Source organism: Typha angustifolia, chromosome 10 (assembly GCF_048772165.1).
Source record: "Typha angustifolia cultivar Huaian chromosome 10, ASM4877216v1, whole genome shotgun sequence".
Taxonomy (NCBI): Eukaryota; Viridiplantae; Streptophyta; class Magnoliopsida; order Poales; family Typhaceae; genus Typha; species Typha angustifolia.
In genome coordinates, this window is record NC_133248.1 from 4,775,869 (window position 1) to 4,802,050 (window position 26,182).

A 26,182-nucleotide genomic window follows, 5' to 3' on the forward strand; every position below is an offset into this window, starting at 1 on the left:
ATTTTGTTTTTTGAGAAGTACAATTGGAATACATTTGTCTCCCACCAAAAAAATAAAGGAAAATCACCATGGTCTAACTTGAGATAAAAAGTGACAAAATAGTATAATTATATATTGCCGCCTTATAGTTTAGTTAAAAATTAAACATGATATATAACTGTGAATTATAGAAATAATAACTTTGGAATGTATTACACAGTCTGTGCATTTCTCCGATGGTAGAGGAAGGAAAAAAAAAAAAAAACTTCAAGGAAACCTAAAATGTGAGTCGGCATTAAAAAAAAAAAGACAATGGAAATGTGTCGTCATCAAATCACCGCTTATTGAACAAACTTCCTCCTCCTAATATACCCGGCGGTCCGCGCGAAAACCCTAGTTGCTCTTTTCACATCACGAGACCAGAGGCCGGAGATAGCCTCGCAAATCCAAGGAGCAAGAAAGATGAATCCTTTCGATCTCAGATATGCTGATCCCACCTCATACAGAGAGAGACGGAGGTAATCCTTGTCCAAAGATCTCATCTTTCCTTCCACTTCTTCTTCTTCTTCTTCTGATGCTTCCTCTTCCTTCTCTTGCTTCGCAGCGATCTTATGCGGCCTCCGCCGCCTCTTCCTACCCTATCTGTCCCTATGGGAAGCGTCGGCCTTGGAGGCGCTGCTCCCTTCTTTCCCCATCCGGATAAATTTACTGCAGGCTCCGACCTACCCCGCTTACCTTATGGCGGTGGCGGCGGGAGGGGCAGCGACCATGGATCCCGTGGTGGCCGTGGAGGAAGGGTTTTTGACGGTGGAAGAGGAGGAGGAGGTAGGTTCTCCGACGGAGCTCGTGGTGCCCGAGGGTTTAGTTCTGGGAGGGGAGCTGGGGGAAGGCAAGAATTTGGAGGGCGTGAGGGTGGCGGAAGGGGCTTTGTTGGGAGGCCTGGGGCCGGCAGGTTTGGTGTTGGTGGTCGTGGTGGTGGCGCCGCAAGAGATTTTGGGAAGCCAAGAGATGATCTTGATAGTATCTCGCTCCCAAAACAGAATTTCCATGACCTGATCCCGTTTGAGAAGAACTTCTATGTGGAGAGCCCGGAAATGCAGGCCATGTCAGAGCACGAAGTGCTGCTTTATCGTCGGCACCGGGAGATCACAGTTGAAGGACTTGACGTGCCGAAGCCCATCAGGTTCTTTCATGATGCTGGTTTTCCAGGTATGTTAATGTTGGAAAGTTTTTGTTTTTTTTTGTGCTTTCTGCTTGTGTTGTCATTTTCTTCTGCATGAATTGCTCTCATTTTTTTTTTTTTTGATGGAGATAAATGATGAAACTAATGTGTACGTAGGAATATTATACTTAAGCAGTACAAATATAATTTATTGTGTAAAGAACATAATTTAGTTTCAAACTGCTTAATTTGCTTTGCCCGCATACATATCTAGATGCATCAGTTAGCCTATATATGTTCAATATATATAGAACATAATTTTAAAAGTTTATAAGGAAAATTATGGATGCTGTTTGTGAATTTTGGTAAGCGTGATCTAACAAAACTAGATACTGAATTCAAGTGAAAATTGATCTGGATGTTGTAATTCACTATAGTAAGTGGGCTCAAGTAAGAATGTAGGTAGAAACTTTGGTGGAAGGCAAGATTAAATGTCACGATTGCATTGACCATTTTGTAATATAAGAAGCTAGTATTATTTTGTTGGGATTAGCTTATTTCAGTTAACATTGATCAATGATAATACAGATGGATATAAGTTACCTAGCCAACAGATTTCCATTTAGTTAACCTGAAGATAACAATGATTATTATTAGTCTTATGCTTAACTATGAATTGCTTGTGAGGCGTACATGTTTAACCTACCATAGGACATATAAAATAGATTATCCTAATAATTTAATTTGCAATTTTTTTGTTTTAATTCAAAATGCAATAAAAATATTGAGGTTTTTCATGTTCAGTCATAATTTCTTTCATAAAAAGTCTCTATCTAAAAAGTGACAAGTTTTATGTGATTGCAAGGATTGTTGTGCCAAAGCACATGTCATGCTCGACTCAGCATGCCCTTCTCACACCTCTAATATATTATTTATGATATTTAGATATGTTTTTACTCTAAATATATTTTTTAAAGCTTACATTAGAGTCCTTTGTCCTTAGATATTGTTGTAAATGGTTTATTTTATTAAATATATAGTAATAGTCAAATAGAAAAATAATTTAATAGATAATATGATTGAATACATTCATTAATTGATAATAGTTTAATAATTAAACTAAAACTTAGTTGAACATACATAGATTCACGGGGAAGGCTAAAAACTATATATATTGGCACAAAAATAATATGAGAATTTTGTATCAAATATTATCAATAAACATATTAATTTCATATCTCTTTCAAATTTGGGGAATAATTGGGAGGAAATTTAATTATGTTAAATATTAGCTAAAAATTATAAAATTTGAATTTAAATCAACCAACGATGGTCGTGCCACAGGCACGAACTGTGTTGACCACTGGCATGGCATGTGCCGTAAGAGAAGGAGAGAAAAAAGTAAGGGATACTCGCCTTCGTCTTTGCAGTCGCTGTCGCCATCGCTCGGCACTCGCCAGATCCGAAACATAAGTTTTTAACCTTCCCTCTCTCTCTCGATCTAGGGCATCCGATGAAGCGACAACGATTGGCGAGCGGTGAGTGATGATCGGCGATAGGTAGCTTGACGATGAGGTCGATGGTGAGGGGTGAAGCTATTAGAAGGGCAACCGTGTGGCACCCTTCGTGCCACGTATCGGTAAGCTACGAGCACGGCAAGTGTCGACCAACACGCTCCATGTAGGTCGGCATGGCCATCCATGAAATCAACTCATATGGAGTTAATCTAACATATTTCTTTACCAATTGATCCAATTTAAATGAATTTGACATACTAATTTTGGATTATTTTGAAATTTGGGAAATGTTTTGTTCTTTTTTTTGGCGGGGAACGAATCAAATTGTCCCATCATACATGTAAATTTTTTTTAATAGGTATATATAGAAAGACCATTACAAATAATAGATCAAGTAAATTGACCTATATTTATCATTTGTACAAAATAGTTTTTAAAGTGTAAAAATAAATTTAAGAGAATGGATGAAAAAATTTACCTTTTGATGGAATTTGAAGAAGAAACTTTGATCTCCTCTCTTTCACCTTCTCTCACTTCCATTTGTTTTTTTTTTTTTTTTTTTTTTTGTAAAGTGCATACTAAATTGACTAATCTTTAAATGGGTTATTAGATTTTGAGCGGGCACTTGACCCGTATTCAACTCATGCCCATACCTCATTGGAATGGGGAGTGTTGACCAGCCCATCTTTGTGTGATTGAATTAAATTTCTTTGTTGTATATCCTATTTCTCTCTCATTTTCTTTCTTTCCATTTCCTTTATCCTTGTCCTTCCTAGTTCTCCAAAGAGGTATATCTCTTAAGAAATTAGTGACTAGTATCCTGTCCCCCTTAGTATTCATCTATCTTGGATCTCATCTGTCATGAATATTGAATTTTGTTTCTAGATATTGATCCAACTTAAACTGCCATCACATGTCTATTTTTGTGAGATATTTTATTATTATATATTTACCATAATTCTCCTTTGTCAAAATTTTCTTATTATGTATGAATTTAAGTTTTGGTTGATCCCAATCCAACATGTGGCAGTTTTGGCCAAAACACCCAATATGACGGGGTTTAATTTTTGAGTTGGATCTAGTCCAAGACCGGATCCGTCCGACAAATGTTATCCCCTGTGATTGCCACTTCCTTTTCTCCTTCTCTCCCTGTTACTCCCATGTTTCTTCCCACACTTGCTCACTTGAAATTGATGCTATGAAGTGGAGACTGAATTAAACTCCAAATTGTTCCAATGGTTATTAGAAATTTTGGATTCCTAGTTGGATGCTTTCCTATTGCTGTTAGTTTCCTTTGATAATTTTCTTTTGGCAGATTGTCCTTGTGCCATTAGGAAAGAAGAAAATAATTTTCTTTTGGTTTAATTTGCTAATGCATATCCTGTTTTCTTTGAACCCAGTTCTCTTCCAGAGAAACCTGTTTGTGGTTGGGTCAATTTTTTTCTTTACCCATGTTGTCATGAGGAAAATAATTGGTGGTACAAAAGAATAGTACTACATAATAAATACTGAATTTCAGTGGTGTTATTTGTCCCCTAATTACAACATTCTTCCCGTGCAACCAGATTGTTTCCTTGCCACTTTATTCACTAGTGAATGCAAAACCAACTTCCCTTTTCAATTTTGCACTACTCAAAGGGGACGTTAAATATTTAATAGACAATTTCTGTGCGACACGATTAAAGATTTCAGAGAAAACCTTTTTGCTTAGCCTTGCGCAGCTCTTGTCAAAATCCTATTCAAATCATCAGTTGCCAGCAGAAATGGCGGAGACAATGGATCCCTTTGTCTTAACTCTTTTTTACATTTGAAATATTAAACAACCTGCCCATTTACCATAACTGCAGTTTGCCCAATTGTTATCACTTGCTTCATCCACATCCCTCCACTTATTTCCTAGCTTTGAGTATCCCCTCCATGTAGTCCCATCTAATAATATCACATGCTTGTTTAAAATTTAATTTAATAACACTCCTTCCTCCCTCCAAATGTTAGCATAAAAAATACTAAATGTGACACCGCCCATCCATCAATTTTGAAATTACAAATTAGCAAACTTATAGATCAAAACTCTTCAATTCTTTCTCCTCCTCTCTTTGGGATTAAGCAGATTACTGCATAATTCAGTCTGCAACACTCAATTTCCATTCATAAATCTGCAAGTAACCTCATCAAATACTCTTTTGGTAATTGTTATGTGTAGGAAAGAACATAATTTTGGGGAGTATGCCCATGTGCAGGAAGTTGACTTTATTTTTCATTACAGTTAGATTTCCAACCTGATATTCTTTTGGCATATTAACCCACATTGTTTCAACAGATTACTGCTTGCAAGTGATAGCTAAATATGGGTTTGTTGAGCCAACACCTATCCAAGCTCAAGGGTGGCCCATGGCTCTAAAGGGAAGAGATGTAGTTGGTATTGCGGAGACTGGTTCAGGGAAGACATTGGCCTATTTGCTCCCAGCTCTAGTGCATGTAAATGCACAACCTCGGCTAGGTTAGTCATAATTTGTAAAGGGTAGATACTCATAGTTATGTATTGCCGTTCACTTTTGATTTGACTATATCAGAACCTTTGGTTGATATTCTTGTGACCCTGATGATTGCACTTTGCAGTGCATGGTGATGGTCCAATTGTTCTGATCCTAGCACCTACAAGAGAACTGGCTGTTCAGATCCAAGAAGAAGCCATAAAATTTGGATCACAATCAAATATCAGAAGCACTTGCATTTATGGTGGCGCACCAAAAGGACCACAAATACGTGATCTTAAAAGAGGTTGGAATTGATTCACACTTCTAATATTGAATCTGCTTCATTCTTGAACATTCCTCACATAGGTATCGGCTTTTTAAAAGATTTTGTTTTCTTTTGCTTGTTGTAGGAGTTGAAATTGTCATTGCGACGCCTGGTCGACTCATTGATATGTTGGAAGCTTGTCATACAAACCTGCGTAGAATAACATACCTTGTATTGGATGAGGCAGATCGCATGCTGGACATGGGTTTTGAGCCTCAGATACGAAAAATTCTATCACAAGTATGATTATCATTTAAATTTGTTTATATTTATTATTTAATGACCTAAATCTTTGTCCTGATAATTAATACCAGTTAATCAGCATAGGGGCCTACTCATCTATTGATGATTGGAACTACTATAGGCTAACCATAAACTGATATTCAATCTCCAGATAAGCTTGTTTATTTAGTATTTTACATGGTTCGACTGTTCATTGTTGGTGTTGGGAGGCCTAAAAGAATTTCTTCATGATAGTTCTGATTCAAGCTTTTCTCAAAATATTGAAAACAACAAAATTTAGAGCAACTTGGATCAGCAAATTCAGGATTGTAATCGATTGTCTTCCATGGGCTAAAGGCATTGATTGTTGTAATTGTTTATATCGGTAGTGAATAAGGTTTTGTTGTCAATAGATGATATAGATCTATTCACAACTCACATGTAGTAATTAATCAATTTTCAGAATTGCAGGTAGGGTTTGTTTGACAAAGCAAGGGGTGCAATATTCTGGTTTTTATTTTCTTAAAAACATATTCTGGTTTTTATTACTAGGCAGGATGACGGGTCTTGCGAGAAATATTTTTTGTTTCTGACAGCCTGACATTCAACTTGTCATTTGATCTGTTTTATTTCACAAAGCTGTGCATTTTTTCTTTTATGATTCTCATAAGACGAAACTAAAGGAACAATTTACAATGTAATCTTTTTTCATTTTCTTAGTGTATATTTTACTACCTTTTTTAAAGAAGGAGCACTGAATCTAATAGGTTTTTGTTGTGTTTTTCATATGATGATACCAAATCCTTCATATTTTTCTCTTTTATTGTTGAAACAATGTGAGCAAACAATTTATAAGAAGAGGAGTCATGCCAAAGATTATGGACATAAGAGAAAACATGTAAATCTCTGCCTCTGATCTGTGTCTCCACAAATGCCAAGTTCTCTTTTCTTTCTTTCTTTCTTTTCTTTTTTCTTTTTGCTTCATTATTGCTTTTTGCTTACACGAAGTACTACTACTAGTGAAATTGCCTAGCTCAGTTGATCTTTGTTTTCACCTTCCCCTTTTCCTTCACCTGTCTTCTCTCTACCCACCATTTTCTCACTGATTTCCTCTCTGGACATTTTATAATTTAATTTGGCTAACAACTATTGTTCTTTCATCCCACGTATCACCCTACAAATGACAATAATTTCCTTTTAACCAATGAGGATACATCTTAATAAACATCTAAACTAAGTATTGTAGATTTTAATTATGTATGGACTCTGTCTTTATGAAGAAGCTGCTGATTTGCATGTGCCTGTATATATGCTAAGCTCCTGGACTTATTTGTATTCAGAAGCTTGCTTTAGATTAGCTGTTTAGATTATGTAGAAGGTCACAGAAAGGTCCTTGCTTCTTCGGAGTAGACTACTCCTTTTAATTAATTAGGCATCAAACAATTTAATACTTTGTAATGGTTACCTTCCTAACCCCACGAATATTGCGAGTCCAAATTTGAAGACAGAATTGAATTCTGACTCACTAGTAGAAAATTAAGGTTACTGCGGATTTCTAAAGTTAAGATGTAATTCTAGATCAAACAGTTAGATGGTAGAGTATAGATTCGAGATGTAGAACGAATTTATTGGGATAGATCGTGGAAAGGGGAGGCCAAAGAGGCGTTGTGGTGAACTGCTAAGGGTTATGGCAAGGTGGTGGAGATGACAATTGTGGAAGTCGAGGTAGTCGGTAGGAAAGTGATAGAAAAAAAGTAAGGCTGTTCCTTAGGGTCAACGGGTGCGGCCAAACAAAGTGAAAGATAACAATGAAGATCCTAGATGGTGGATAGGGTTCTAAAGCTTGAAGGTAGTCCAACAAGGAGGAAGGAGATAATCTTGCAAATTAACTTCAATAATTCAAGATGATTATCTAGGTGCATATTATATCTATTTATAAGTGGCTATCTAACTTTACTAGACTTGGTAATAAAATCAAATATGCTCGAATCTTATTGTCTAACATAAGCAAAAACATTTAATTAAAATATCTAAACTAAAGTTCCTTGCCATCGGGCGTTTGAACGCCTAAATAATTTTCTGGCTGTCGGGTAAATGCGTTAGAACGCCTATTTAATCTTCTGCTCTCAGAAATTTGTGTTCGAAATCTCAAAATTGGTTCTTTCAACTGCTGGAATCTTTATTTCTTCTGTAAATAAACTATTAGCTATCTGTTATATACTTCAATCAGTATTTTGCGTGTCATAGTTGTTCCTTAGTTGCATACCCTCTGCAGGAGATCATATTGTTGGTAGTGTTTATCATGGAAACAACAGTCTTAATTCTTAAACCCTTACTGTACTTTTATTTATTTTTTAATTACTGTACGTTTGGTTGGATAAGATTATAATTTCTTTGTTTTTTAAGTGGATTGTTATATATCAGATTATAATTTGTTTGTTTTTTAAGTGGATTGTTATATATCTGATCGGTGATCCTTTTAATTGGTTACATCTATGAAGGAATCCTCTGTTTTATCAGAATATCTTTTCTTTTTAGAATTCTGAAGATTTTCTTTTTATGCCATTTTAATATTTGATCATATTCTGTCAAAAGAATAAACCTAAGATCATAGTTATAGAATATCTCTTCTACATATTCTTAATAATATTTCCAAAACAGCATAACTAATTTTTTTTCACTTTTGTCTGAGTTCCCTTATCCTGTTCTTTCTTTATTTTCAACATAGTTGACCGAGTTCTCTTAATGGCAGATCCGGCCTGACAGGCAGACATTATATTGGAGTGCGACATGGCCTAGAGAAGTGGAGGCATTGGCAAGACAGTTTTTGCACAACCCATATAAGGTTTATAGTACTTTAATCATTGTTATATGGATAATCATAATTAATTGATGTACTGATACATAAATTTTAATTGAATTTATAGATAATAATAGGATCCCCTGATCTTAAAGCCAATCAATCAATAAATCAGGTTGTGGAAGTTATTGCAGAGCATGAAAAGTATCCCAGGTATGGAAAACGACTTTACATTGGTCATGCATTGATATGATATTATTGAGTAATTTTATTTATCCCTTGTAGGCTGGTAAAACTCTTGGGTGAATTAATGGATGGGAGCCGAATCCTAATATTTCTTGAGACTAAGAAAGGATGTGACCAGGTCACTCGGCAACTCAGGATGGATGGTTGGCCTGCATTATCAATCCATGGTGATAAAGCCCAAGCTGAAAGAGATTGGGTTCTGGCAGAGTTCAAAAGTGGCAAAAGTCCAGTAATGACTGCAACTGATGTAGCCGCACGTGGTCTTGGTAGGACCACTTTGTTTAAGGCATCTTAAAAATATCCTTTCTTTAGTTCAAGTACACAAGGACGGCGAGTAGGCGGGCTGCTGGCCAGTTACAGAATAAGTGAACTGAACTTGTGGGTTGGTGTGTGACAAAGTTGCCATCATGTCAAGGTAGCAAGTTTCTTCTCTGTTTACCTCCTTTGAGTGTAAGCACCGGCAGTGTTACCAGCACACTTCTTTCTCTTTTCTGATGATGTCAAGACAGCACTTGCGTCATGCTTCTTTGCTATCATATCCCAAGGAATGTATCTTGCATTTTTTGCTGACTTGCCCTCCTTATAGGCGTAAACATTCCCATGATAGTCACCTTATAGGAATGGAAGGTAGAACTAGAAACTTATTCATCGTAACATTTAATAGTGCATCAAGTGGAATATGTCAGTGGATGCTGAAGGATAGGTTGCTTGTTGCATATAGTGTTCTTTAGCTTGCATTACTAGTATAATTACAAACTCAAAATATGTATTGAAGATGATTTTTTTCTTGTCTTGTTTCCATTGGTTTATAATTGATTATTATCTGAACTCTCGAGTAGACACTTCAGTTTTTGCATTGTCTGCCTTCTCCCAATGATCGAGTTTCCTCAATTTGCAAGACTGCTCTATTGGTACCCTCTTACAAGTCCTGTCAATTGTGCCTACTTTGCTGGTATCACTGCCAACAGGTCTATACATTGTTGAAAAGTTTTCCTGTCCTTTTCAACAGATAGGTCTGTCTCTCGCCTCTGATTTGGCACCTTATTGTTGCAGCCTATGTTTGATGGACATTAAGTATGAAATTGTTTTGATTCAGTTTAATTATCCTGCAAATAATCTTATAATATTTTTTTTTGATATAATAAGAAATCAGAGTAGGGTTTACATATTGAAATGATAGAAGTTCACTGAGATGCTTTTAATTGCATCTTTCCTACCATCTGACATGTTTCAGATACAAGGCTGATGAAGTGTTATCACCACCCATACTGAAGCTGGTTCAGTTTTGCAGCCCTGTCGACTCCATATAGTAGCAACATGATCTTCGTTCTGTTTCATTTTAATACTGTTTATGGAGGCAGTGGGGAAATAGTTACATTTGAATGTGTTTTTTGGATTGATGTTGAGATTTTTACAAAACTAAGGGCAGTTTCATATATTGTTTCCTTCAGGAAAGTCCTCTTGGAGGGAATCCATCCTAGATATTTGAATTAGTGTTAATTGATTCACTAGTCTTTTGCATGTTACAGATGTGAAGGACATAAAATGTGTGATCAATTATGATTTCCCAACAAGCCTCGAGGACTATGTCCACAGAATTGGTCGCACTGGGCGTGCTGGCGCGAAGGGCACTGCCGTCACCTTTTTCACCCAATCAAATGCAAGGTTTGCTAGGGATCTTGTCAAAATCCTAAGAGGAGCTGGCCAGATTGTGAGTCCAGCATTGACATCCATGGTTAGGTCAGCAAGTGGTAATGCCGGAGGTATATGTGCTATAACCTTTTCTGTCTCTTAGATGGATTATATATGGTCTTCTAGACAGATTCGTTTTTCTAATCTTTTCATTTGTTTGTTTCTAGGTTCTGGTGGGAATTTCCGTTCGAGGGGCCGAGGATATGGTAATAGGTCTTTGATTTCTGGGTCCAACTCCATCCCACTTGGAGGGAGGAGGGCATGGTAATCACTCTTGACGAGAGACAATAACAGCCAATTGTTTTGCTTCGGTAGTTATGTTACTAATTAATAGCGTACTCAGCTTTTGGCAACTGTCAGTTTGCCAGTCCAACTTCTGAAGGCGAAATGCTTTATTTTGGTAAAATCAGTCTCTCCTTGTACCACCCAGTTGAGATGTGGTTAGCTTCTTGCACTATATACGACTTTCTCACACTGGGATTGCAGTTGATGGCTTTCAACATACAACTGGTACAGTAGAAAAATGGTTAGTTTCGTGAACCAAATGTATGATTTATGTACGCTGTATTGCAGTGGAGGTATATTTACTAATGTTGATGCTATCTCAGTTTCTTATAGTGAGGTATATTTACTAATGTTGATGCTGTGATATTTTTTAATTTTTCTTTGCAATAAGGCCTCCGTTTTGATATAGTATAAGCATACTTTTATTCTATTATAGTAAGGTCTATACTAGTTTAATATCCAAATAATAATTTATTTTAAAACTAGTTTAGTAGTACATACATCCTAAATTTATTTTATACCACCGAGGTATTTTAGCTTAATAAGACAATATTAAGTATTAATTTGCTCTCGGCAAGGCAACACTCAACCAACTGTCAATTTATTACTCTGCTTTTAACTCATTGTTGCAATAGACAAGAGGCGATGTGCATTCATCTCTCTCCTCTTCAAGCAAGCAGGAAGAGGCTGCCGAGTGTTTTCTCTTATTACACTTTCATTTTCTTGGAGAAGAAATCGTTGGGTATTTAAAGTTCGAAAGATAAAAAGATATCAAGTGATTAGGGGAAATTTGCACAGTACGTTTTTATTTTTGTCATTTAAGCCTTTTTTTTTTGTTTCCTCTGCATATAAGACATTTTTTTTAATGTCCTGCCATTTAGTGCTCATTAATGTTGATAGTACAATATAAGAATAGAGAGAAGTTTTGTTTAATTATTTCAATACTGAAGTTTTGTTAGGAAAACTTACATTTATTTGGACGTTCGCGTATATAAGATGTAGCTGTATATTTAATTCGAATTGGTTAGTTTTCTTTGAAAAAAACTTAATGTGTTGCAAATAAGGTGTACTATCTTTTAGTTATGGGCACTTTTTTATTTATTTAACATAATTTCTTAACTATACATTAGATTGTTTCCTAATTGAAAGAGCTGCTTTTATCATCCTTCTTACTTTTCTAATTATAATTCACAGTTTTTTTTTTTTCTAATTGAAGATTAACAGTGAAATATGGTCAGAAAAAGAAAGAGGATAAGAAAGAGTGAAACAGATACTACTCTAAAATGAATTTAATATGTGTTGCAAATAAGGTGCAATATCTAGTTATGAGCACTTTCATTTTCTAACACAATTTCTTAACTATACATTAGATTGTTTTCCTAATGAAAGAGCTAAAAGAATCATCTTTACTTATGTTCCCTAATAAAAATAATTGTCACTACTTTCTCTTTTCTGCTTTTCTTCTTCTCCTTTATTTATGACGTTCGCATATCTACGATATAGTTGGTATCTTTAATTCGAATTGTTTGGTTTCTCTAAATAAAAACTTAATGTGTTGCAAATAAGGTGCAATATCTAGTTATGGGCACTTTTCTTAATTATACCTTAGATTGTTCTCTTATTGAAAGAGCTAAAAGAATCATCTTTATTTATATTTCTAACTATAATTCATAGTTTTTCTAAAAATTCATAGTTAATTTATAAAATTTGTATATTAACTACAAACTATGATCAGATTAAGAAAGAGGATAAAAAAAAAGTGAAAGAGATACAACCTAAAATGAAGTTAATTTGTGTAACAAATAAGGTACGATATTTAGTTATGAGCACTTTATTTATCTAACACAATAACTATATATTAGACTGTTTCCAAATTGAAAGAGTTAAAAAATCATCCATACTTATAGTCCTCACTAAAAATATTCTATATAAGCTTTGTATATAAGAGAAATAAGGTGGTGGAGTGAGATATAGAAGAATAAGTAGAGTAAAATAATTTGTAAAATTATCTATGAATATTATAATTATAAAAAGAAGGTGGATGAGGAGGAGTAAAAGATATACTATACTATTTAAACTTTTGGGGACTTTTTATAATCACTAATATCCTTCTAATGTACATGAGCACTTTTATTTATCTAAGACAATTTTTTAAATATACATGAGATTTTTTTTCAATTTAAAGAGCTAAAAGAATCAAATGTTATAGTCAGTCTTTTAAATAAGTGAACATCGATAAAGTTAATTTACAAATTTTGCATTTATATTATTAACATTCTTTGTCTTTTTTTTTATTGAAAATAATTCTACACAAGTTTCTCGTACAGTAAAAATAAGGCAGTGAAGTAGTGTAATATAGAAAAATAAGTAGAAGAGTAGAGTAAAAATTTTTTCATGTTAACTGCAAATTTTATAAATAAACAACAGAAAAGAGATACTACCCTATTTAAACTTTTGGAGATATCAATACCTTTGTAATTCTATATAAGCCTCTTGTACAAGCTTGCCCAATATAATTTGATTCACAATTATCACAAGTGCTTATATTTTACAAGCTAAAAGAAATATGTATATCCCTACATAGATTACTGATGGTAAAGAAAGCTCATGTCAATTAATGTAAAGGAGAAAATTTGCAATTTTTCCAAGCTGTATATATGTGAAGTTTATAAATTAATTATGAAATTTGTAAATTAACCATGAAACTCTGGCTGCAATTCACAATCTTTTTACAAAATTTGTAGTTAATTAACTATGAAATACGATCAGAAAAAAGAAGAATCAAAAGAGAGAGAGATACTACCTTATTAAAACATTTTAGATACATTTATACTCACTAATACTTTGCTAATTTGTAGTACTCACAACAAGATACTTGTTAACTTATTTGCAACATAGATTAGGTCCTTTCAAGTTGTATATTCCTTTTCTGTCTACCATTAGAATAACTAATGGATTCACATACTTATCAGCAAATCAAACAAATAGCTGAGTAATTAATCCTAAAGATCTCACCACTATTTTCAATTAGTCTCTTACTTTATTAATTAAAGAACGACTAGAAAGACTTGTATAGAAAGAAAAGAAGGATTAAAAGATAGTGAAGAATGCAACAACTCAGCAGCAAAAAAAGAGAAAAACATATTTTTGGGCATGACGTGGCCGACCAAAGTGTGGTTGACCTCATGTCCATGCAAGCCCCTTGCATACGGAAGGGGGTGCCACGCATCCCATCGCTGCTATCGCAGTGAGCCTTGTCGCCACTGCAACTATCTCTCTTACTGCTTCTCTCCACTTTCCTCTCTTTTGGTCTCCCCTCTCAAACTCTCTATCTTTCTCTCTCTCTTGCCGACGTTGGCCTGCCGCCATTGCCGAGGTGAGCAATCCTCTCTTTCTCTCTCTCGGGTTAGCCAACCCTTCCTCCTTTCTTCTTTGTTCTCTCTCTCTCTCTCTCTCTCTCTCTCTAGTTAGCCAGACCTGAGCAGCCAGTGAGAGGTCGACAGTTGGTTGGCCAGCAATAGCCAAGCCCCTCCCTGCCGGCCTAGCTACCCTCCTTTCCCTTCGCTTCTCCTTCTTCTCCTTCTCTTCTTCTTTCTTTGTTTCTTTCTTTCTTTCTTTCTTCCTCGGTTTTCCACCTCCTCTACTACAATAGTGTTGGGTTTGGCCCAACACTATAGCATATGGTGCTAGGCCAAGCCTAGCGATGTAGAAGAGGGATTTTTTCTTCCTTTTCTCTTCTTTTAGTTATATAGTTATTTTCTAAAGATAAGCTAAATTTTATTTAGCCAATAATTATTTTGATAATTTTTACTCTCTAACATGATTATTAACTAAGTATAATCAGTATAGAAATTGATTATAACTATACATATTTTCATATAAATATATCTATGGCTTATACATAGTTATAAAATTTATATATATATAGTTATATGGATAATAATCCTATATTCATGTCAATATTATATATAACTATTTTAGCATGTTATTATTATATATTATTTTTGTATAAAATGAAATACTAAGCTATGACAATTGTTTTTATATAATCGGATTATAATTATCTATGTACAATTAGTGACTAATTAAGTAAGTGTACTAATCACAATAATTGAATTATACTTAGATATTGTATGTACTATATTTTTAATTATATTATTATATATTTGGTCTTTTATGTTTTATATCAAAGAGATTAAGTATTATATGCCTAATATATGATTAGGAAACTAGAGTCATTAATAAACAAATATAATTTATAGTAACAACATATTAATGTTATCCTAATTATATATATATATATATATATATATATATATATATATATATATATATATATATATATTAGTTATTTAATAAAACCTAATAAATTAGCATATGTTACAAGAATGGATTCTAATTGAATAAACAACTAAGGTCATATTACTTAAATATTTCTAGATCCCGAATCCCCTTATTTGGGACCTTATTGATCTTGCTAGTAATAAGTTGACATTCGGTGAAAGAACACGAGGGATATGTGGTTTGTGTCTTCTGATCAAACAATGACTAGTTTTACCTCCTAAAGAGTTTTTCCATATTATGATATACTATATATACACATTCTGTTTTGGTCTCTAGCATAATTGTATGATCATAAGTAAAGATGATTACGATTGAGCATATTTTCATTCATTTGATTATGTTCATCTTGGATATGAATATGATAATAATATCTAGAGATGATTGGAGATGACTATATTGCCACGTCTTTATGTCGAGCTGATTTTTAACATAAGTATGCATGTGACAAATATTTGATGGGGGACTGTATTTCATCATATTTATTTTGACTTCTTACAACTTAAATTTCTGATATGCATGACTTGTTATAGTAATGAATAAATGCATATGATATAACATTTAGAAAGAAATATATGACTTCTCATAGATATGATAGTTGGTAGAAAGCATGATGATACCCGAGCGGGCGCAAAGGTTAGGGCGTGCCTAGAGTTGATTGATTGTTTGATATATTTATATGTTAAAAACGTGACAATATTTATACATGACTTCCCTACCCGTCCTATTGTGTGCGCCATGTATGTTGTGTGGGTGCGTAGGCGAGCACGCGCCCGGGCCAAGCATAAGGCATTTCAAAGAAGAAGAGTGCGGGTCCACTTCTCGTGTCCTATCAGTATTTAATGAGGTATTAAATGATAGAAGGGCAAACTTGGAAGGAAAAAATTAGAAAATACCTCATTTGCGAAGGAAACCGAAAATTGACCTAAGTGATAAAATTTAAGAACCAACTCTATTTTAAATGTAAATTTTCCAAGGTGTTGCCTATATTTTTGGGTTTTATTTGAAGATTGGTAAACAACAATAAGCTTGGTTTCATTACGAATGACTCATTTACTTCCACGCAGTAAATATAGCGTTTAGTCGTATATAAGAGATATTTATTCATATTTTGGGACTCCTTTAAATACATTTTGCAATCAAACACTTATACATATTTTAGTAAAACATTGTATAAAATAAGTCACATTACAAGTTATGCACAAAATTTTATCAAAGGTAGAGGGTTGAAATAAAGTTATGCACACTTTTAAAGTAAGATTTGTATTATAATTAAGATACTTATTCATATTAGTAACCAAATACAATTTATTGCATAAATTCATTCAAGGTAATTATTACGTTTTACAACTAAATAATAAAATATGAGTAAAGTTATAGATATACCTAATTTACATTTAAGAGGTATGAATAAAGTTATTTTCAAATAACCTTATGCACGAACCAAATGGGGCCTAAGTAATAAGAATTATATTTCTATTGAGGTAAGACTCATCCGAATAGAAATAATAAATTACTAAATTGAAAGAAAAGTAATTCATAGTAGAACAATATACATGAATGATGATTGTCTGATATATGAGAACTTTGTTATACTGGAAATGAATGATCAGCTAGAGGAGTGGCAAAAAAGCCAAATAAACTCTGAGCGAGTGGATTTAGGGTATTGCAAGTTAAACAAGATAAAATAAGTATTTGATTGGCTATAAATCAATATTAATAAGATGATTTTTCAAGATTAATAGTACGATTGATCACTAAAGGTTAACAAGATATTTGATCAAAATTGATAATGCGATTGACGACCAATCAAGATTCACGAGATTTATAAGATCTTTGATATATTATCTAAGGGAGATAACTCTAGGTCTTAATCATGATAATGATGGGACGATCTACACATGATCACCTTTTGAGTAGATTTGAAGGTTGTGATGCAAACCAATATAGGATACTCGAGCTTTAATACCAAATTGATATAATAGATGACTGAAGGTTATGATTGGCAAATAGCCATGGTAATGGGCAAAGAAGAGAATCATATCGGAGGTAGAGATGGTTAATGCAAAGAGAAGACTAGGAACAAGATAAATAAAATGAGCTATAAAAAAGGAGTAGTTTATCCAATAATTTAAAAGCATACCTAAAATACAAGCCATAAGGCTATATTTATAGAGAATAAAATAAAAGAATCTGAAACCAGATAAGAAACAAATAATTTAACTTATCTAAACTATCCTCTAACTCTTACTCAAATTGTAACTCTGTTTCGTCCCAAATAGAATTCGAATAGAAAGAAAGTTTAAATACTAAAATTGTAGATCATGACATTAACGATCTAATCCATTTGATCTCATTATTTGGGTATTATATGAATATCTTATGAATACTTTCTTAGAACTATGCATACTATAATTTTCTTTGACTAGCTCATGCAAATAAATGACTTAAACAACTAGGACTGTAACTAAATCACATAAGAAAATAAAATAAAGAAAAATAGACTCATCTATTGAGCTCAATGTCCTCCCATGTGACACGATTAGGTTCAATTCCCATCACTCTACCATACAACTCAGGAAAGTGGTCCATTAGACTTGACTCGATCTCCTACTTCACTTCATCCACTGGCTTGCCAAACCAATTTTGGTTGCCTAACCCTTTGTGGATGAAAAAATAAACTAAACTCTAAACACGATTTCCTAACCCTTTACTTAAGTAAATAAAAACACGAAATAATAATCAAAGCATCAAGCAAAGATGAACACTAAGATTTTTTACATGAAAAACTCCAAACAGGTCAAAAACTATAGATTCATACTCGGATCAAACCAATTATTAATAAATTATAGCCGTTTAAAAGCTAACTTACAAACTCTTCATTAATCCCTGTGACACAATCTGGAATAATTTTGATTGCTCGACTCCTCGATTTACCACTTCTCGTGATTAATGTCCAATCTTAGTAACCCTCGAGATTGGTGTTTCTTCAACGTCACTTCAAAATAATAACCGACGACTTCTAGAGTTAAGGCATACTAACCCTTGTATACCTCTTCAAGATAAATTTAAATATTAGTCGGATTGTGTCTTATGAATTTCTAAAATTCTCAAAGATTCTCCAACCCATTCGAATGCAAGATTGCCCCCATTTGAATGACTTGACTTGAGTCTTCGAACAACTTCGAGCAACTGTTAGGGTGCATTTGAACAGCCAAATATGCTCCTTTTTATTTCGAGCGGCTTCAGATGCATGGTTGCCAAGATGCATTTGATCGATCTAAAGTGTGCCTCTGTATTTTCAAACAACTGTTAAGATGCCTTCGTATGCTCTACAAACGACATGATTTATTTGATTTGAAATTCAAAAATACTCAAACTAGATCTTAACAATATTTATATATATGCTCATTCACATTAATAAAATCAGTGAGAATAGTTAGTTTGTACATCTTTGCCAATACTAAAAACCTAACATGGACTATCCCCAAGCCTCAGATAGCTTCATTGATGGCTTTCCTATTCAAGACATACTCCTAACCGAACAAGATTTTAGATTTGATTCAAAGCAAGCTTGGTACGATTCCTACTTTAACTAACCTTAGGTTTTGAGAGGATGATCTCAACATATTTTGGTAAACCAAGCTCAAGAATCAAGTTGGAGCCAATCATGTGGCTAGGAAGACAGAGAGCCCACCTCAAAATAGCCATTTAGATACTAACTCAAAATCTTGAACTGCTAACAATGACATGAACTGAAGAAATTGGGAAATTAAGACCAAATTAAGAAGCTCTTCAACTATAGTTTTTCCAATAATTGTGGGTTTCTGAAGTCAATACCTCCTACATCTAAGTAATTGGTGTCGAAGAAGTTATCGTTTTTCCAAAGTAAAGAACACTCAGATTTATCATTCCTTAGATATAAGCATTTCTAACTAAACTGCAGAATATAAAAATATATTACAGTAATAATTACACGAACTCTCTAGATCAAGTATATTTTACAGGGTTCCCTATGTCCAAATGTACATCTACGCACATCCCACTGTAAGAGTTCCTGATGGCATTAATTTTTTCCTCTCATCCTCACACCTATTTCAGTCTGTCATCTTTGCAGGAAAAGAGCTGTTCCAATCAAACTGAACCACAGAGTAACGATGACCCAAAAAGCACGGTCCTTTTCCCACCCACTTGGTGGATGCCAAGCCAGGAAATCACCCAAGAAGTCCCTCGACGATGGAAGTTGGTTAGTTGTTGTCGTCTTTGTTCTCATATCCCGATCCTTGTATTTGTCACTCCATGTTCCTGCGTATCTAGCATTGTATCCAAAGAGGCAAGTCAGCACATCATATATAAATGAAAAAAAAAAACTAATGTTTGGTAAGACGGGTTGCAGATTCAGCAGACAATATATAACCAGATTTGCAGAAAAGATCATGAATTTTGAAATTTATTATCAGGAAAGTTGCACTAGGAACCTGATAATTTATGTTTGCTGTTCTTTAAAAATAATTTTATTGACTGGCAAGCTTATTGGATTGCAGTAGACATGCTGGTAAACAAGGACTTTGTATTTATTTGAGTGGAAACAAGTTTAATCTTGACTTAGTCAAGTTGACTAGAGACTACATCATGCAATCTCAGAGGATGGTGCTTCCTTCTTGCTTCAAGTGGCCAAACGTTCTCAACATTCTTTGGTAACGGAAATGTGCATGATCTTGTTTTAATGCATTATTGCAGGTGCATACAACTCCTTCAAAGAGTAAATTGCATTATGGAGAACTTAATTGCATGTATGGTCATTTTATCTGAGGATAAATTTTGGAACAATCTTGTTATAAAGGGATTATTCTTCTTTGTTTCTTTGAGTACACTATTTTTTTTTTGTTCTTGGTGTGGAAAATGTGTTCAATCTTGGTCACAGGTCTGAAAATACATTGCTGACTAATGTTGTCCAAGACCACCATTTTTCAGAAGAAGAGGAGAATAGGGTATATTTAATTGCTTCTGGTCGACAAGGGTACTGCAGATACTTGCAAAGTTGCAAGTGTTGGTGTCTCTTTTTGTAGGTCTGTGCTGGCCATACATAGAACTTTTTTATTCTAATCCATTGGTATGATAGTTAATTTTATGGTATGATTCACTTAGATCAGTGGTCTTGGATCAAGAGTAATGTTTCTGCCCTCACTGAAATCTGGATGGTCTTTCTTGATTTACGTTTAAACCCTCAATAGTATCCTAGAAATATCTGGGAGCATCCCTCTTTAGCTTTTACATCTTAAAACACTGCATACATGTATATATCCAACACATAGACATGAGGTAATAGACTGATATCAATATGGAATCTGATATGATACAACTAGAGTTTAAAAGTATTCATGGTTCCTTAGATATACTGTTACTGTTTCACATGTACTCTTCGTCTCCAAAATGGGACATATTTAATGAATATTATCTTAATTAATGACTGACAAAAATTGTTTTAATGAATTAGTGATATAGTTGTCCATATAGTCCTCATGGACTATAGGATGCACAAGTAGGATGAATTGGTTGAGTTGCCGGTCTAAAGAGAGTGTTTGCTTCTCTAGACATGCTTAAACTTCTAGTTCCACTCTTATCCTCTCCTCTCATCAATTGCCCACCATTTGCTTTGGCCACCTCCACCTCCTCTTATGACCTCCCACGTGGATCGAGACCAAGCTCCACTCTGATTAAGATACCACATGACAAGTTGGCATCTGTACCAACATAGAAGGTGCCGACATTTGATGATCCTCTTATAGGGATCTAGTTTTGATTTAGAGTTCATGTCATTTTGTTTATTATGCAATATTTAAAGTTGTTTTTGCATTTTTTATTTGTCTATGGTGTTTTTTGCTTATTCTCATTGTAATGTCTATATATAGATGTATTGTGCTTTCTTTTGAGGTTAATGAAGATTTTTGATATTTCCTTTCTTTTGTGAAATTTGTGTGAGATCATTATTTAAGGGTGAAGGTGTGAAATCACATCCCTTTTCTTTCTTATTGCATTGTCTTCCTCCTCTCTCTCCACCATGTTGTTTTGCATCACACTCCCATGACAACACTTCTTCACGTGCTCACTAAGGCACGAGCATTGGCTACTCTTTTGGTGCCTCATTGGACCTGCATCCATATTGACTACTATAACACAAGCTGCACACTTTCCTTACTGCTAGTCAGGAGGATGGACATTGCGACCAACTAGGCCAAGATAAGGTCTTTGATACGAACAGAGTCAGGTCAGATTGACCCATGGTGACATTGGACTCGATGGATTGAGTTTATTTATCTTTTAATTGATTAAAGTTTACCTCTTATGTAAGCCTTCAAGATAAGTCTAGTTATATTATATAAGCCATTAAGACAAGTCTAATTATATCATATAAGCTCTTAAGACAAGTTTAGTTAACTCAAATAAGCTCTTAAGGTATGTCTAATTAACTCAAATAAGCCCTTAAGACAAATTTAATTAAATCAAATAAGCCCTTAAAGCAAGTCTAGTTAACTCAAATAAACCCTTAAAGCAAGTCTAGTCAACTCAAATAAGCCCTTAAAGTAAATATAGTTAAGTCAAGTAAGCCTCCAAGGCAAGTCCAATCAAGTTATGTAAGCTTATAAAACAAATTTAATTAAGTCATATAAGTTTTTAAGGCAAATCCTAATTTGAATTGTGTAAGCTTTTAAGGCTAGTCCTAGTAGGACCCATTATACCCGACCTCTATATATAGAGGGGCTGAGCTCATTTATTAATCATCCAAGCATCCAATGAAGAATTAAAAATTATATTTTAGCTTTAGACTATCTTTTCTACTCCTAAATTATTTTACTCTATTGTTTTAATTTTGTAAGAGTAGATCTAATTTAGAACCTTAATTCTATCTCCAAACCTAAGCCACCATTACCTTCAAAAGCCACCCTATCTTACGACCGTCCACCACAACCTTGACTACCCGCCACCCTCAATATTGGATAATTACCAATTTGTCCAATTCTAACCTTCTTCTATTGTCTTAATTTTATCTTTTTACTTCGACCATAGAATCATGTGAAACTAAAACCATTAGATTCGTGACTTCCAAGGCTTCCTCCCATAAAAATATCACAATTTTCTTATGTCCAAATCGATCCAGATCTGATTCGTAACAGTCTTACTCACCCTCTGAGTATCTCTATGCACTGAAATTTGTCAATTTCCCTATGCTTTAAAATATCTTCTACAAAGTAAAGTGGAAGGCCTTAGCAAAGTGGCCAAAGCAAGATGACAAAGGAGGTAAAGATGGGCAAAGATAAGAGTTTGGATTGGGATGGCAGAGGGTGGGGAGTGGAAGAGGAGAGTGGGGATAGGGAAAATAGAGAAAGGTGGGCAATGGAGGAGATAGGTGGGGATTATGAAGCTGGATGAGGGTCAGGAATGTAAATAGATGAGACAGGATATGGTTGCGTTGATAGTTTGCAGATATAGTAGACATGCTGGTTGGGAAGATTAGGAAGAGGGGAAGAATAGGATAGTGAAGATATATAAGCGTGTTTAGAGAGGATAAGAGCTTTTCAAAACCTGCCAACTCATTCTCCATGTCGACAATGTACACACATATTTAAGTAAATAATCACTCTTACTTTAGTAGCATTTATTAAATAATATTAAATAAAATAAGTCCAGCAATGTGTTGTCAACATAGTAAAACAAATCTAAGGTCTATATATAAATCAATGTTGGCAGGAACCCGAAAGAATAATACCTAGGTAGTATGTGGTGTCTATATTGTCTAGCATATTTAATAAATGAAAAATAAAAAATAATTATAGATGATATATAATGTGCAATATATACTATATAGTATACATAAAATTTTATCAGTAATAAACTAGTTTATGTATAATTGTAGAAAACAAATAGTAGCATCATTACAACCATCAAAGAACTAAAGGGTACAGTTCCAAACATTTAGTTCACTACATCAAAATACAAAATTATAAGATAGTCTATTCCACTATCACAATTTCACGGTTCACACAGTACCAGATTAATATGAAAGTAATCTACACTTCTACAATGATGAACACTAATTAATAACGAGTTAATAACTAATCAATTACTATTCTGCTAACTAGTCATTACTAATCACTTAACCAGTAATTAGTATACAATCTTATATGCATTGTATTACAATATTATGTATTGTGGAGACATTCTAGTGTGTATTAATCACTATATAGAGAGAGGAGATGGTCGGGGGCAAAGAAAGGAGAAAAAGCTGGCCATAGGTGGCCATGGGTGAGGTGGCAGTGTGAAAAGAAGGAAATGGAGTCGGTGGCTTGTGGCTAGTGGAGCTAGCACCATGGTGGTGGCCGATGAGAGAGAGAGAGAGAGCACCATCCGTAGAGTCTCACCATCAGTCATCGCTTGCCACCACCATCACGCAAGATATGGTTGAAGATGAAGAATGCTCAAGAAGGTCGAACAAAATTTAGGTTTTTTGAGCAGGTTTTTAATTTTAACTTTGTATAAACTTGACTTGACTCATGCTCAACCAGCCAAGCCTGACTGACCATAAAAGGAGCTGCCCCCATCTATGCAGTCCAACCACATAGGCCACAATCTATCCATGTAGCAGCCCTGCCAAGGCAACCACACAAACTAATTTTCACTACACTAAGAATAACATCATCAAGCAGAAAAAAGATTCAGGTCTCTAAAGTTTCTTTAGAACTTATATAAATGTTGGTGGAGAACATGGGAGGAGTGAGCCCAAGAGAGGAAGTCTCTGACAACCTTGGGTAAGTCTTCATTGTTTCTTTTCAGCTTTTTTGTTTTGGTTTATAGCTCTCTTGCTCTCTCTGCACCTCTCTCTATCTATTGTAGCAACTGAGAGTCAACGCACATGAGAGAGGGAAATTTCATATAATTGGGCTAAACCACATGAGGTAAAGTGTAATTTCTGATTTTTAAGATTTTATATGAAAATAATTTAATATTTATCTACTTATCTATTATTATGTTTTAAATTTTAGAATTTTTTGTATTTTATAAAAACTTTTAGAAACTTTATGTAATTAAAAAATAGTCCGATACTAACGGCTGAAACAGTCAATATGGTTATATAGAGGACATGTATCGTTATTTCAGGCAGCTGATCCATATTAAAATCCCATTCCCAATGTTTTGAATCTTGGTGATAATCATAACAGGTTTCCAATAAATTATATGTCCTTATGCAACATCTACAACAGAGGAATATCGAACTCATTATCTTAGTCAAGTAGAGGAGAAAAAACCAATTTATAGTAAGAAATGATTACTTTGAAGACACAACAATTAAGTTGCAAGTTAAAGTTGTTATGACCTTTGTTACCTAAAAATCCAGTCAGTGAAGCAGATTACTATTTCTATGCCCAATTACAAAGTCACTATCAGCAGACAATAAGAAGATCTTGATATCATTCAAGAAACCAAAACTGCTTTGGCTATTAAATGAATGACTTGGAATGAGCAGGAAAAATCGAACGCAAAAAAAAAAAAAAAAAAAAAAAAGCTAAGAGAATCAACTAACCTGTCGTAACTAGATCCAATCAATGGGATTGTCACCATCTCATCCTTGGATATTTTCAGCTTGGGTGCTTGTAAGATGTAGCGGAGCTCAGCAGCCTGTCGCCTAATGCTAACACTAGGATGCTTCTTTTCCAGCTGCTGGTACAGAGCAATGCAATCCCTATGACGATTATTGGCTTCATATGCCATGGCAAGCCAAATCTGTATCTGCAACAATACAAGAAGTTCTAACATTTACATCCTTAACCCATGAGAATTACTTGCTTCATTACAGATAAGATCAACACCCAGACCAATTTATCCTATGGCATACTTTTCTCTCTAAAATCTAGCACTATCAGTTAATAGAAATATCCACGGCGTCAATGATTTAATTCGCAATACCTCGCCGCCCAACAGTGTGGGTCTCGGTATAATAGTTAGAGATGCCTCCAGAAACTCGATGGACCGTGCGTACATGCCCTTCCCATAAGCCTTCTGTCCCAATTCAAACATCAGCTTCGCCGTCGCCCTCCGCTCAGCCTGTTCCTTCGCCACCTACTCACACCGGGCAAAAAACAGAGAGAGAGAGAAAGGAAGAAGAAGAAGCAATCATCAAAACCAATTTTCAAGGTTTACAAAAGAAGGGATTCACCAATTAATCATCGCCGACCTTCTCGAGTTCTCGCCGAACTCGTTCCCTCTTCTCCTCCTCGGTCTCTTCACCGCTACCCTCCTCAGCGACGCGGCTCTGCAGCTCCTCGGCCCGCTTCTCCAGCTCCTTCATCTCCTCCATCTCCTTGAGCCTACTGCGGAGCTCCTCCTCCCAGTCGTCCTCTTCACCGCCTCCTCCACCGCCGCCGCTGATGGCGCCTACTTTAGAGTTCGAGCTACGCCTCCGCCGGGCCGACTCGCCCATGCCATCGGCAGCTGGCGGTTCGTGGAAGCCTTTCGCGGCGGAGAGGAGGAAGGGATGGTGGTCCCGCCGGGGGCGCCCCACCGGAGCAGCCGCCGCCTCCGTCGACCAGGGTTTGGGGCGGTCGCTGGAAGGAACTCTGGGGGACGACGCATCAGCGAGGAGGGCAAGGTTGCCGAGGAGGAGGGCGGCGGCCATCGTGGCGCCTAAAGTAACAGGCGTGGATATTTTAGGGAGGGAGGAGGGTAGATGCAATAAAAGAGAAGGAAGGTGGAGGACCGCGAGTACCGCGAGTGAGTGCAAAAGGACAAGAGCCGTCGACGTGGGATGCCGTGTGGCCGTTGCTCTCTTTGAGATATAGCAAGCGGCAAGTTGACAAAGGTTTGTAAATACTTGTGATGGTATGGCTTTGGCGACGGCTAAAAAGATTCACACCCTCTCAAGTCTCAAATTATAAGAGTGATGGTGTTTTTGGTTTGAGCCTGAACTTTGTCAGTGATCCTAGCCGCTTTCAGTAATTTAATATTATTTTATTTATTATTAATTATACTCCCTGATAGAAATAAAAAAATAATCAAGTCTAAAGAGACGCAATCTCTGTGGGGAGTGCATGGAAGCGGAGTGAGGATCGGGTGAAGAAAAGGGAGAGAATATCAAACCAT

The 26,182-nt window shown here is 35.2% G+C and overlaps 2 protein-coding genes across 3 annotated transcripts; one reads left to right on the forward strand and one right to left on the reverse strand.

Annotated features, from left to right (window-relative positions):
• Positions 1–338: 338 nt before the first annotated feature.
• On the forward strand, positions 339–11,037 carry LOC140768660 (DEAD-box ATP-dependent RNA helicase 20-like). 2 transcript variants are annotated; one of them, XM_073109014.1, is made up of 10 exons: positions 339–497; positions 584–1,188; positions 4,979–5,158; positions 5,278–5,439; positions 5,546–5,700; positions 8,435–8,527; positions 8,610–8,695; positions 8,768–8,994; positions 10,258–10,491; positions 10,588–11,037. In XM_073109014.1, the coding sequence occupies exons 1-10, from the start codon at positions 442–444 to the stop codon at positions 10,686–10,688; spliced, it is 1,899 nt and encodes a 632-aa protein (XP_072965115.1). In that variant the 5' UTR covers positions 339–441; the 3' UTR covers positions 10,689–11,037. The 2 variants fall into 2 exon arrangements, 1 of the variants encoding a protein (XP_072965115.1); XR_012105793.1 differs by lacking the exon at positions 10,588–11,037 and having other exon boundaries at positions 8,768–9,143; positions 10,258–10,396.
• Positions 11,038–18,968: 7,931 nt separating this feature from the next.
• LOC140769095 (uncharacterized) lies at positions 18,969–25,841 on the reverse strand. The gene is made up of 4 exons (XM_073109657.1): positions 25,278–25,841; positions 25,010–25,162; positions 24,627–24,832; positions 18,969–19,359 (listed from the first exon to the last, which is right to left on the reverse strand). Exons 1-4 carry the CDS (start codon positions 25,716–25,718, stop codon positions 19,152–19,154), a joined length of 1,008 nt encoding a protein of 335 aa, XP_072965758.1. The 5' UTR covers positions 25,719–25,841; the 3' UTR covers positions 18,969–19,151.
• Between the last annotated feature and the right edge of the window lie 341 nt (positions 25,842–26,182).

Coding starts and splice junctions, on each gene's coding strand:
- LOC140769095 (XM_073109657.1), bottom strand. CDS start 25,718: ATGGCCGCCGCCCTCCTCCTCGGCAACCTTGCCCTCCTCGCTGATGCG. Junction 25,163..25,277: donor TTCGGCGAGAACTCGAGAAG/GTCGGCGATGAT, acceptor CGGTGTGAGTAG/GTGGCGAAGGAACAGGCTGA. Junction 19,360..24,626: donor ATTGGATCTAGTTACGACAG/GTTAGTTGATTC, acceptor ATACAATGCTAG/ATACGCAGGAACATGGAGTG.
- LOC140768660 (XM_073109014.1), top strand. CDS start 442: ATGAATCCTTTCGATCTCAGATATGCTGATCCCACCTCATACAGAGAG. Junction 5,440..5,545: donor AATACGTGATCTTAAAAGAG/GTTGGAATTGAT, acceptor TGCTTGTTGTAG/GAGTTGAAATTGTCATTGCG. Junction 5,701..8,434: donor TACGAAAAATTCTATCACAA/GTATGATTATCA, acceptor TCTTAATGGCAG/ATCCGGCCTGACAGGCAGAC.